Source organism: Cheilinus undulatus, linkage group 1, assembly GCF_018320785.1.
Source record: "Cheilinus undulatus linkage group 1, ASM1832078v1, whole genome shotgun sequence".
In the NCBI taxonomy this organism is placed as follows: domain Eukaryota; kingdom Metazoa; phylum Chordata; class Actinopteri; order Labriformes; family Labridae; genus Cheilinus; species Cheilinus undulatus.
Genome location: NC_054865.1, coordinates 34,033,926 through 34,048,275, shown reverse-complemented (window position 1 = coordinate 34,048,275; position 14,350 = coordinate 34,033,926). Strand labels below are relative to the sequence as shown.

The following is a 14,350-nucleotide window of genomic DNA, read 5'->3' as shown; positions in this document are numbered from 1 at the left end:
TGCTTGGTATTCACAGGCCTTGTAATTAAGTCTGCTTTTTCTTTTCATAACCAACAAGATGAGTGATATGATTATACCTATTGACACTGCTGTGGAAAAGCTGCACTTTGTAAATGTAGAAATCTAATGAATTCTCTGTTGTGTTTATTTTTGTCACAGATGCATCAGAGGCTGATCTGGAGACTGGGGTGTCACTCCCGACAGAAATGCCTCAAGCTCAAAAGTCACCTCTGGAAGATCAACAGTCGGAGAGGGACGATGCCACTGGATTCCTGTGCTGGAAAAAAGGCTGTAATCAAGTGTTTAAGTCCTCCAACTCCCTCCAAATGCACTTTAATGAAGTTCACAACAAAAGGCCCCAGCTGCCTGTGTCAGATCGCCATGTGTACAAGTACCGCTGTAACCAGTGCAGCCTGGCCTTCAAGACTGTTGAGAAGCTCCAGCTCCATTCACAGTACCACGTAATCAGAGCGGCCACCATGTGCTGCCTCTGTCAGAGAAGCTTTAGAACACTGCAGGCTTTGAAGAAACATCTAGAAACCAGCCACCTGGAGCTGAGTGAGGCTGATATCCAGCAGCTTTATGGGGGCTTGTTGATGAATGGTGACATAATGGTTATGGGTGACCCCACCCTTGGTGAGGAGCACGGAGGTCTGCTGGAAGATGACAAAGAAGGAGATGAAAGTGATCCTGAGGAAAAACAAAGCCCAACAGGCAGTGACTCTGGCTCTCTACAGGAAGACTCTGGATCTGAGCCAAAACGTGCTTTGCCATTCAGAAAGGGCCCAAACTTTACCATGGAGAAGTTTTTGGATCCATCTCGCCCTTTCAAGTGCACTGTCTGCAAAGAGTCTTTCACACAGAAGAACATCCTTCTGGTTCATTATAACTCTGTCTCCCACCTACACAAGGTGAAGAGGGCTCTTCAGGAGTCCACTACTGGCCAGCCTGAGCCCACCAGCAGCCCTGACAACAAGCCATTCAAGTGCAGCACTTGTAATGTGGCCTACAGCCAGAGTTCTACTCTAGAGATCCACATGCGCTCTGTTCTACACCAGACCAAAGCTAGAGCAGCCAAACTTGAAGCAGCAGGAGGGCTCACTAGCCCAGCAAGTGCTACTGGTTTAAGCGGTGGGGGGTCCAGTATTAGCACTTCAACACCTAGTCCAAGCCCTGCCAGCAACTCAACTACAGGCTCTACCAACCACAGTTCTTCTGGGTCTCATACTGCTCAGAGTTCACATGGAGGAAACCACATGGGCCAGAGTCATAGCATTGAAAATCTGGGAAACTCCTCAGTGAGCTGCCATTCCTCGCCATCTGAAAACCATGAGTTAAAAAAGTCCAAGTATGACATGCTGTCTACAAGGGGGCAACAACAGCAGCAGCAGCTTCAGCAGCAGCAGCTGGCTCAGGCTCAAGCACAAGCTCAAGCTCAGCTTCAGCAAGAACTCCAACAGCAGGCTGCTCTGTTACAATCACAGCTATTCAACCCAGCACTTCTGCAGCACTTCCCTATGACAACTGATGCACTTCTCCCCCTGCAACAGCAGCAATTGCTTTTTCCTTTCTACATCCCTGGAGCAGAATTTCAACTAAACCCAGAGATTAGCATCAGTAATTCAGCACTTGGCCTCGCAGGATCGTCAACCTCCTCATTGCTGGAAGATCTAAAAAACTCAGCCCAGCAGGCCCAACAGAGTTGCTTGCAACAACAGTTGATGCATCACCACCTTCAGCAGCAGCATTCACAACAACAGCAGCAGCAACAACAACAACAGCAGCAGCAGTCTCACTCACAGGCTCAGGGGCAGATGGCATTGCTCCAGCAGAGTGCATCTCTCCTCCAGCATGCTGAGAAAAAGCAAAGAACTCCCTCCTCCCAGAATGAGAAAGAACAAGAAATACAAAGGGAGAGGGACACAGCTGAGAAGAATGAGGATCATGTTCACAAAGATTCTTCAGACAGCAAGTCAAAAGACAAGAAGGACATTCAGCATATTTCAATAAACATTAACCATGATACAGGTTTGCCTCCACCTAGGATTGCTTCAGATGCTCGAGGGAATGCAACCAAAGCCTTGCTGGAAAATTTTGGGTTTGAGTTGGTAATACAATACAATGAAAACAAACAGAAAGCTCAGAAAAAGACAGCTGGCCCTACAGGATCAAGTGGTCCAGGTGGGATAACAAGAGTGGTGGACCCCATTGAGGGATTAGAGAAACTGGAATGTGAAGCCTGTGGCAAGCTGTTTTCAAACATACTGATTCTAAAGAGCCACCAGGAGCATATCCACCAGGCTTTCTTTCCTTTTCGATCCCTTGAGAGGTTTGCTAAGGAATACAGAGAGCATTATGATAAACTCTATCCACTGAGACCTCCTACACCAGAGGCTGCTCCCGTTCCTCCACCGCCTCCTCCTCCACCTCCGCCCCCTCCTCCACCCCAAAGAGCTCCTACACCAAACATCCCTGTCTCTGCTGCTTCACTCACACCTCCAACTGTACCCACCCCACAGCCGCCAGTTCAGATGGCCCAAATCCCCATGCCTATGGATTTGCCCCTGTTCTCTCCACTCATGATGCAACCCATGTCACTTCAGTCCTTGCCCACTCAGTTGCCTCCCCAGTTGCCATCTGTGGAGCCAAGCCTAGCCTCAGACCTGGCCCAGCTTTATCAGCAGCAGCTTACACCAGCCATGCTGCAGCAGCAGCAGAACAAAAGGCCACGCACACGTATTACAGATGACCAGCTCAGGATCCTGAGACAGTACTTTGATATTAACAATTCACCAAATGAGGAGCAGATTAAAGAGATGGCCGACAAGTCAGGGCTCCCTCAAAAAGTCATAAAGCACTGGTTCAGGAACACTCTTTTCAAAGAACGGCAACGCAATAAAGATTCGCCATACAATTTTAATAATCCACCAACTACAACATTAGAAGAAGCAAAAGTTGACTCAAAACCTCCTTCCCCTGAGCCCCAGAAACATGAGCTATATGGCAGTAAGAGATCATCCAGGACTAGATTTACTGATTACCAGCTCAGAGTGCTGCAAGACTTCTTTGATGCCAATGCATATCCCAAAGATGATGAATTCGAACAGCTCTCCAACCTTCTGAGCCTCCCCACTCGTGTCATCGTTGTGTGGTTCCAAAATGCTCGCCAAAAGGCAAGAAAGAACTATGAAAACCAGGGAGAAGGAGCAAAAGATGGAGAAAGACGAGAGCTGTCAAATGACCGCTATATCCGGACCTCAAATCTGAACTACCAGTGCAAGAAATGCAGTCTGGTTTTCCAGCGAATCTTTGACTTAATAAAACACCAAAAGAAGCTGTGTTACAAAGATGAAGACGAGGATGGACAGTATGACAGCCAAAATGAGGATTCGCTGGATCTCTCCAGTGAATGTTACACTCCCTCTGGGTCTTCCTGTCACACCCCAATGCCCTCCTCTTCAAGTCTGTGCCCACTACCACCCTCCACTTCAGCTTTCTCACACCTCCCATCCACTGAAAAAGAGGAAGCATCACCAGCAACCACCTCAAACCTCTTTGATGAGAAGCCCAAGCAGTTGCCAGAAATATCAGCTGATCCACGAGAAACCCAATCCTCTATTAAGCAGGAGATTGTACATCCACCCCAGTCTGAGGCACAACACCACAGACCTCAAAGAGAAGAAAAGATTCAAAAGCCTATCAAACATGCATCGTCTTCCTTCTCTCAGCAACAACAGCAGTGTGGTCCTTCAGCCTCCCAGACAAGTCAAGCCTCATCGCAAGCCTCTCACATGAGCCTCAATGCACACCTGACCTCTGCCACACAACAACTGGCACAGCAGATGATCCCTTACCAGTGTGAGCAGTGCAAAATTGGCTTCCCCTCCTTTGAACATTGGCAGGAGCACCAGCAATTACACTTCCTCTCTGTGCAAAATCAATTCATCCACCCTCAATTCCTTGACCGTCCAATTGACATGCCTTTCATGCTATTTGATCCCAGCAATCCTCTCCTGGCTAGTCAGCTACTCTCTGGGGCAATGCCACAGATCCCAAGCAGCTCTGCCACCTCTCCGTCCACCCCCACCTCCACCATGAACTCCCTGAAGAGGAAGTTAGAGGAGAAAGCTGGCACCAGCCCAGGAGAAAACGACAGCACAAATAGCGGAGAGGAGCCACAGAGAGACAAAAGGCTCAGAACCACCATCACACCTGAGCAGCTAGAGATCCTTTATCAGAAGTATTTATTAGATTCCAATCCTACACGCAAAATGCTTGATCACATTGCTCATGAGGTGGGATTAAAAAAGAGGGTAGTCCAAGTATGGTTCCAAAACACCAGAGCTAGAGAGAGGAAAGGCCAGTTTAGAGCAGTAGGGCCTGCACAAGCTCATCGCAGGTGCCCTTTTTGTCGAGCTCTTTTCAAGGCCAAAACTGCCCTGGAGGCACACATTCGCTCTCGTCACTGGCATGAAGCCAAACGTGCTGGCTATAACTTAGCTCTCACAGGTATGTTACCAGAACACGAGGGTATGCAAATAAAAATGGACGCCCTAGAGACTTCAAGCCAACTAGCCCCATCAAACAGTGATGGACAGAGCTCCTCCATGTCACCGGTCAACAAAAGCATGGATCTGTCTCCCAGGGCTCTGCTTAGCCCATCTTCTATTAAAGTTGAGGGAATGGAGGATTTTGAGAGTGCAGCTATGTCTTCAGTGAACCTCAGCTTTGATCAAAGTAAACTGGATAATGACGACTGTTCCTCTGTGAATACAGCAATCACAGACACAACAACAGGTGACGAGGCCAATGCTGATAATGACAGTGCTGATGTTAAGCACAGTCACAACAGTGCTGATTACCTGTCTAAGTCTGGGGGCTCGGTCCCCATCCTTGATAATGATGACCAAATGTCCTCAGGGCTGGTGAGTCCTGCAACAAGCTATTATGCTAAGGACTATGACAATGAAAATATGATTGACCACAGTGAGACGTCGAGCCTTGCTGACCCCTGTTCACCAAGTCCTGGAGCCTCGGGTAGCAGGAGCATCGACAGCGGAGATCGACCTGGCCAAAAGCGCTTCCGAACCCAGATGACCAACCTCCAGCTGAAAGTGTTGAAATCCTGTTTTAATGACTACAGGACGCCCACAATGCTGGAATGTGAGGTACTTGGCAATGATATCGGACTTCCAAAGAGAGTTGTTCAGGTTTGGTTTCAAAATGCACGTGCCAAGGAGAAAAAGGCAAAGCTCAACATGGCCAAGCACTTCGGAATAAATCAGACATCCTACGAGGGGCCGAAGACTGAATGCACTTTGTGTGGTGTCAAGTACAGTGCCCGCCTCTCTGTTCGTGATCACATTTTCTCCCAGCAACACATCTCAAAGGTGAAGGATACCATTGGCAGCCAGATCGATAAAGAGAAAGAGTACTTTGACCCAGCTACTGTTCGGCAACTTATGGCCCAGCAAGAGATGGACCGCATTAAGAAGGCCAATGAAGTGTTAGGATTGGCACAGCAGCAGGCCATGCAGCAGCAAGGGATGTTTGATAACCCTGCAATGCAGGCTTTGAATCTACAGTCAGCCTATCCAAATCTGCAAGGCATCCCACCTGTGCTTTTGCCAGGGGTTGGCAGCCCCTCTCTTTCCAGCTTTAACTCATCTAATTCAGGTACGTCAGAATTTGGCAGTGATTTACTAATGCACACGTTATATTTCAGGTGCAGAGCTGTTGATGGCAAAATGTAATATAATTAACCACATCCTGTCATAACTTACGTATATAACATTTATACTCTTTACACAATTTCTCATCCCATCAATCAGTCACATGTTGTGATTTGCAATAAGACAAAATTATAGGCAAACTTTTGCATACTGTCTATTTTACACAAAACTTTGGCAATGTTTGGTACTGACAAGTAGCCTATGTTTTTGTACAACCTGTGGTTCTCAGGTGGTCTGGCATCAGGATTCATCACCAACTAATTTATGAGACGTTTTAACCCAACAGTCTGAAGTATTTTTTAATCATAACCAGATGTTTTTAATGAAAAATTGAGCAAGTTTGACTTGAGATTAAACAAAAGCTATGGCAGAAAACAGACAGTGACATATCCTTCAAAGTAAAAGTAAGTTGTAGGCTTTTGCCACATATTGTTTTCTGTGACCCACTGCAGATAGCCTTGAGACCCACTTCTTGGTCCTCACCCACAAGTTGGAAACTAAGGATTTAGACAGTATGCAGGAGTTTTCCTGCATTTTTCATCTTGTATTTAGATTTATTAATCTCCTTAGCTCCTGTCCTATGAAAAAGATTTAGTTTATTTTTACTACTTTTTAAAATTAAAACTAGAAAAGCACTCTGAGAGCGCAGACCTCCGCCATTAGCCCTATCTCTAAATAGTACAGAATCCTTTAAAAAATTCCTGGATCCAGACAGTGATCCGGATCACTCCCAAAATCTAATCAGTTCTTCCATATGCCATTGTGACATTTCCTGAAAATTTAATCAAAATCCGTCCATAACTTTTTGAGTCATGTAGCTAACGAACAAACTAACAAACCCTGCTGATCACATAACCTCCTTGGCAGAGGTAATTACAGATTTGATAAAAACATGGTAACAACATTTTGACTGCCTTACTCTTTGACTTGTAACATGCATATTGTTCAGCCTATGTATGTTCAGAAATAAGCAACCTAATTTAAGTTGAATGATCCTCTAATAAAAATGTGTTTGTCTATCAAAATGCACCTATTTATACCTACATTGTTGTTTGTGTCTGAATCTTTTCAGCTTTAACTCCTCCAAAACCTTCAAACCTCCTGAACATGCCTGGTGCCAGCGTCCCCTCACCGAGCCTCCCCACGTCTGGACTGCCCAACAAGCCTCCCTCCTCATCGTCTCTCGCCGCGTCGAGCCCGGCGCAGACCAATACGTCTGCTTCCCATTCAAGCCCCACCTCCACATCCAACTCCACTCCCTCGACTACCCAGTCCGGCTCCCGGCCTGAACCCCCCAAAGAACGTGATGCTGAGAGGGTAAGAGAAAAGGAGAAGCCCAAGGAAAAGACAGAGAAACCCCCAACCCCATCATCAACTGGAAGCACCCCTGCCCCTTCCACTTCTGCCGCCAGCGCCAAGAAAGAGAAACCAGACACAGCTGTACCTGCCACCTCTATGCCCACACCTGGCATGGAGTATGTGGTCGACCCTGCGCAGCTTCAGGCCCTGCAGGCTGCTTTGGCATCAGATCCAACAGCTCTGCTCACAAACCAGTTCCTGCCCTACTTCATGCCTGGCTTTTCCCCGTATTACACCCCACAGATCCCAGGGGCTCTCCAGGGGGGCTACCTGCAGCCCATGTATGGTATGGAAAGTCTCTTCCCTTACAACCCAGCATTGTCACAAGCACTGATGGGCCTGTCTCCAGGGTCCCTGCTGCAGCATTACCAGCAATATCAGCAGAGCTTGCAGGAGGCACTACAGCAACAGCAGCGGCAGCTTCAGCAGATCCAGCAACCCAAGGCGAGCCAAACTCCAGTTACCCCACAAACCTTGGGGGATCGCAAAGAATCTGCCAAAGATCCAGCGAAAACAGAGGAGCAAAAGGGCAATCCCCATAGTGAACCCCCCACTTCTTCCTCTTCCTCCTCTTCTCATAATAAAGTTCCCTCTGAGCAGAATGACATGGATGGCAAAGCTGTGGACCCTCATCTAGACCAGTATATCGTCCCCAAGGTGCAGTATAAACTGGCATGCCGCAAGTGTCAAGCAGTTTTCACCAAGGAAGAAGCGGCTATAACCCACCTTAAATCAAACTGTTTTTTTGGTCAGTCTGTGGCAAACCTGCAAGAGATGTTGCTGCGTGTCCCCGGTGGCGTAGGTGCAGGGGCTGGAAGTCAGTACGACTGCCTGGCTTGTGACACCACGTTGGATGGGGAAAAAGCACTCAGTCAACACCTGGAATCGGCATTGCACAAACACAGAACAATCAAGCGATCAGCCAGAAATGCCAAAGAGCACGCTACTAGTTTATTACCTCACTCTTCAGCCTGCTTCCCCAATCCTAACACCGCATCTACCTCGCAGTCTGCCACTCATCCCATCAGCAGCCCCCCTCCCCCGCCAACAACATCAGCCACCATGCCATCCTCTGCTGTGTCCTCTACCCTGTGCTCCTCCTCCTCTACGACCCCACTCAACACCACAGCTGCCGGCAAACCATGGCCCCAGGCCCCCTTCTCCAGAGCTTTAGCTGGGAAGCCCAATGCCAGTCCCTCCTCTTCTTCCTCCTCTTTTCCTCCAATGTCCTCACCTTCAACGGTTACCTCAAGTTCATTGAGCACCTCAGGAGTTCAGACCTCGATACCAACAGACGTCTTTACCGACGAGTCTGACTCTGACAGCAGTCAGAAGTCAGCAGACAGGCTGGGAAGGACGGCGGAGGAGCCGCAGCAGCCTGGCTTTGTCAAAGACAGTAGTAGTTGTAGTAGTAATCTTGCTAGTGTAGGAACAGACTCCATCAGATTGTAAAAGAGCTTTCAGTGATGGACAATATTTAAAAAATATGAAAAAAGACAAAAAAAATCACAAATGGAAAAAAACATAAAAAGCAGCAATGTTAAAAATACAGTAAAGTATACAAACCAATTTCAGAAAAGATGTGTAAAGACTAACTGCAATTCCAAAGCTTGTAACCAAAAATTTAAATGTTAGTGGATTGTTTTCCCATATCAACATGCTGGTTTTCATTTTTTCTTTTTTTATTTGTTTGTTTGTTTGTTTGTTTTGTTTTACTCAACTGAAATACATCATACTAATATATGAGAATAGAAAAGATTGCTGCAGTTATGTTTGGATAATGGTAGAGGAATGCTGTACTGTATGGCAATGGACTGCCTCAAAGTTGACAAATGGCCCAAGAACCCTTCTGAAGAAATCCAAGTCAACAAGCTGTCCCTTTGTTTTGTAATAATTTCTACTTAATAGCACAGTCACAAAAAGCCAGTATGTACTGTATGGGAGAATAGTCTTTCACTTTTCTTGCTATTTAAGCATTCAGATACCAATGGCTTGCAAAAGAAAAAGAATAATGTAATGTCTATTTTATTCTCAGGTCAACAGCTCACAGATGTTTTTCTGTTACAGATCCATGTTTGGCATCTTTTGTTTTCAACAGAAGATGAGCATTTTTGTTCTGAACTTGATTTAATAACCTTTTTTTTTAAGTTGAACGATATTTGAACAAGGCATTGTTTCTGGGCATTCAAAAAGGGTAAATGAGTTGCTGATTTTCACATTAGAAATTGTTTTCAAGGGGGAAGAGGAGGGGTCACAATCCCATTATACCCAGACATAGGAGAGCATTGCAGGCATAATAATGGGCGATAAAAAGAGTTTTAATTAAAAAAGCAACCCTCTGTATTTATGATAGATATGAACATTTTTGGTGTTAAGTAGATTGTTGCATTGGAAATGACTTTAAACAGTATGGTAGGTTGAAAAAAAATTTGTGTACATTTAGCTTTTGTATTGTCCAACTTTAAGACGCTTCATTTGATGTTGTCTTGGTCATTCCGATAGACTAGATTATGGACAAGTAATTTATCTCGACTTTATTTCTGTCTTATTCTTAACTTCTTGGGAAATGTTCACCCAAAATGCCCCTCCTGACAAGGCAGGATCTTATTTTAGAATTATTTAAATTTATTGTGTGGTTAGTTATGTGCTAATCAGACAAACAGAAAGATCCTGGGTGAAATATTGAAAGTTTTATATTATTTAATTTTGCGTTACCTTTGTGCACTTATCACTGTCTGACTCCTATTTCTCACTACTTGTTCCTCTCTTCGCACTTATTTTTCTCTGCTCTCCTGTGTTTGTAGATATGTACACTACAAAGCAGGTCTTTTGTTCTTCATGTAGTGTGGCTACAGTCTTTATTTTCATTTTGACATTTTTGTTGTCATAAATGAAAATGAAAAAAGAATACTAATAATAATTCTCACGCTTTAAGACAAAAAGAAAATCCAAAGACTAAACACTTTCACCATTGGTGCATAAATATGAGAAAAGAGGCTTCTTTATACTTGAGAATTTGTTGCTGTTTTTAGAGGAAAGAAAACAAAGTTTTAGAAGATAAAGGAGTACGCATCAGAGTTGCCGTTTTTGCTTCTTTGCAAGCAAACAGGTGGCTTTTTTACGTAAATACCAAAAACCAAAAAGGGCCCTTGTCCTTGCATTGTGGAGTAGCACCGTTACAGAGCCATTGCAGTTTGTAAGATAGAGGTTATTAATGTTTCTTTGACTTTTTTGTCACATTCAAATGTCCATTTTTTAAAGAAAATGTATAAGGTCTGGTCTTCAAGGACATACGTTTTGCTGCTAATGTAGAATTTTGAAAGAAAAAAAGAGTACCTAGATGCATGCTCATTTTGCTTTTGGCTAAGCTTTAACTAAAACAAACAATAAACCAATTTCTTGCCTCTGCAACACCTTTTTTTTTCTTGTTGCAAAAACGGAACTTTGAAGACTGTGAATATATGTTCCAAAGGACATTTTGCCGATTTTCTTTTTGAACAGACCAATGTTTAAAGCCAATGATCTATAACGTTTGTAAAGAACAGTGCATTCCAAATAACACAGTGGATTTTTTTCTTAAGCAAGGACTGATCCTGTTTCATTTGAATTACTTTGAATTGTCACAATCTATTTTTTCCTAATTTTTAAAGTGACTGTAAACTGTTGTGTACATTTTTTGCATCATTGGTTGCTGAACAAAGTGACCTCCATATGTCTTTTTGTGCTGGTATGGAACATTGCTGAGAATCCCTCCATCCAGTCAAGGTTGTTGCTTACTTGTTAAGCAAGTAATAGTGGTTACCAAAAAATGTATATAATACATCTGGTACTGATGCGTCTCTTAGGTTTAATGACACTTATGCCAGTCGACATAGTCTCAGAGGGAAATGATTGCTGTTTTTGCAGAGGTGAAATCTACTGGCGACTTGTCCCGTGTGTCTGCAGGGTGCCACTTCCACACTTAGATTACAGGTTTCCAAAGGGACATCTTCATTCCAAAGCATTATTTCTGGAAAGGAAGGAGGTTTCTTGAAGATGTCCCTTGATTTCACATAGTTAGGATGCTTTCGTGTCCAAAGAAGTCTCCCAAGTCATTTTATTGCAATGGAAATGGATGTGCGTAGGTACCCCCACTCTCTTACCGATGAACTAAAAGTTTTATTTTTAAACCAAAACCTTATTTAAATTTGTGAAGAAGTACGTTTTGGCCACTGTTGTATAGCCAATATAGTTGCCCTAACAAATACACAGCACAATCTCCGATGTGTTTAAAGAGCTCTGTGCTGCAGAGCAGTGTGATCTGGTGTTAATACTACAGCATGCTGTTAAAGTCAAGAGATTTTGTCTGCAAGCTTGTTATATCTCTAAAGTCCAATCCCTAAAAAACTGTTCATTTGTACCCTTAAGTTGTACAGTTTTCTCCAAAAAGTTGGTTTTATTTTAATTTTCATATAATGTCAGACATGTATTGTTATTTTCTTATAAGTATTTGTATTTTATTTGAGTTCTTATATATTAATTTTATCCTAAATTAACACTAGCTTTAATTTGAATTGAAAACAAAAAGTATGACCTGGCCACTTTATGGTGTGATATTGTTTCTATGATATTGTTTGCGCTTTAATTTTTCCAAAGTGTAATCTTTTTGGGCTCTTTTGTGGAGGACAAAGCGGAGGTCTCTGCATCAGATTCAGCCAGCATGAACTGTGTGTTTGTATGCCTAAGTGTGTGTATGTGTGTGAACGTGCATTCATAAGAGCCAGCATCAATTCAATTTTATTCTTGTTTGCCTTTTTTATATATATGTTACACACCAAAACAAACTGAACCACAAAGCTGGATTATGAATAAGTGAAATTTAAAAAATCAAATTTTAACATCAATGATCAGAAATGATGAAACCGAAGCACTGAGCAGTTTTTACTTTGATTGAATATATGAATGTGGCCAAAGCTTTATGCAGTTGAAACAAAAAGAGAAAAAAGTTACAAGTTGTGCCCCAGATAACTGTATATTTTATTGTGGCACAAAATGCTATAGTGGATGATTGGATCCACTGACTTACATTGGGATACTTGATTTTAACGGACATTTACAAAGAGAGAGATAAAGACAAGGTTTTGCTGTAGAGGTCATCTTTCTTCCCACTGTGAAAAACGAACGTGTACCTGTATACAGATATAGATATATTTAAAACGAGACATCAACTTTTTTATGTTTGTTTTTGAGATGAAGAAGGAATGGAAAAAAAGGACTCTCAGAAGCTTTGGAGGTCTTGTTAGGAGGACACGAGAGGCTGTGGGCACACCAAAACTGGGCATGGGAGCCTAAGGCAGGCTCGAAAACAGCTTTAAAAACCACCTCCTTATTTGATTACTGACAACTCTGTAATGGGAATGGACTCTGGAACCAATGGACATGTGTAACACAGAGAGAAAAACTGAACTTAAGTGGCTCCAGCTGCCTCTTTTCTCCTTTCTGTCTGTCTCTTTCTTTCTCCAGCTCTGCCTCTGCTTCTGCTCTTTGATGGACTTTTTTCCAAACTTCAGGACAGGATGGACAGAGATGCTTGCTTCATTTCTCCCGATTCATGTTGCTTACCCGTTTCATTTCCTCGTGCTTGTCTCTGGTTGACAAGTCAAAGCTCTCCAGTTGAATGGCGGCTCACCCCTCTCTCTGTTGGGTACATTATCTAGAAAAAGAGAGAAATGAACAACAGAGAGAGGGGACGGGTTCTCAAAGCTGTCGTTCTTAAAGAGGCAGTTACACTAAAAAAGCGTATTAACCAAAATTAACAACCAAACTAACAACCAAACAACCATTTGCTCCAACTTCAAAGATGAACTGTTACTTGGAGCTCTCTGTTCCTTTTGTGACTTCTGGTGCCACAATGTTTTTTTTATGCTTTTTGTTTTTCTTTTTTTGTTTCCTTGAATTACTCCTCCTTCGAGCCTCATAAGCATGGCTCTGTGGCTCCAGGCAGCCCATCCGAGGGTAGAAAAAAACAGCCTTGCAATGTACAAAAAAGAGCAAGTTAAACCAAAAATGTTGTTCTTGATGTCTTTTCTATACTGTAGTCTTGTTAGCTTTTTTGTTACTGTAATTATATGATGAAGATTTCCAAACTGTACCAAATTACATGGAAACTAACATACATACAACCACATGGAACTTCAGACTTTTAAAGAAACTTTTGTCACAAAACCTTGTTGTCCTAGTTAAGTTGATTGTAGATGGTAATTGAATATACTCCTTTGAAAATATTTCATCAAGTATGTTTCTTGCTCATTGTGATACATTAAAAAAGTATGAGCATAAGTTGCACTGCTTTGGTGTCCTCTTTTTCTGTTGTGGGGTTTGATGGACTTTATTCTTCTCTCTCTCGCACATCAGGCCGATATTTGTATAATAAATACGATCAAGGAAATGTCTATACAATTTTGACCAAACAAACTTTACCTGGGCCTCACAAATTATTAAATGAACCCCAAGATAACTACTTTTGGAGATTCTGCATCCTCTTGTCAAACTTCAACTTCATCCATTATTTAGTTTGTGAATTCATTCTTAAAATCTGTTAAGTTCCCCTGCTGGTTCTGATCAGGAATCAAACATTAACTTCCTTCCTTCCTTGAGCACATCAGCTTTTAAAATCAGCTTGTGGTTGAAAAAAATATTGACGATGTATATTTAAAGGGGATTTAATAAAAGTTAGACCAATGATGATAACACTAAAGTGAAACACAGGAGAGAGAGAAGAAAAAGGATGAGCTGCAGTGTGAAAGGAAAGCACAGGGGTGCATGTGAGGGGGGCAAGACGGGCTTATTTTGGTTTTATTTTGAGAAGAAGACACCAATAAAACTGATAACTTATAAATAATAATAATTAACCCATAGTGATGATAATTTTTTAAAATAAAAAAGAAGGATATTTAAAATGGTATCCTTATTATTGCAGCAAGCAGTATGACCATTAAAATGAATGCTAATGTTTATGACTTTTTTCAGCGAAGTTTCCCTGACAGACACAGGTCTCAGGCGCACAGACAGTTGCGGGGTTTAAAGCGCGCACCATGTATGCAGGCGGCCCGGGTTCGAATCCGGCCTGTGGCCCTTTGCAGCACGTCTCTCCCCTCTCTCGTCCCTTTTCCTGAGCCTACCCACTGTCCTCCGCTATCTAATAAAGGCATGAAAAGGCCCCAAAAAAAAGTCTTTAAAAAAAAAGACACAGGTCTCTGGTAGTATGTGGTGTCTTACTC

General features: G+C 43.0%; 1 protein-coding gene across 4 annotated transcripts in view; it reads left to right on the top strand.

Moving 5' to 3' along the window:
- The window catches only part of zfhx3 (zinc finger homeobox 3), a 460,260-nt gene extending 446,868 nt beyond the window's left edge, over positions 1-13,392 (top strand). For all 4 annotated transcript variants that reach the window (XM_041786249.1, XM_041786267.1, XM_041786242.1 and 1 more), the window contains 2 exons: positions 160-5,676; positions 6,805-13,392. In XM_041786249.1, the coding sequence (XP_041642183.1) occupies positions 160-5,676; positions 6,805-8,543 (7,256 nt within the window). In that variant the 3' untranslated portion in view covers positions 8,544-13,392. The remainder of the gene's footprint in view (positions 1-159; positions 5,677-6,804) is intronic.
- The last annotated feature ends 958 nt before the right edge of the window (positions 13,393-14,350 follow it).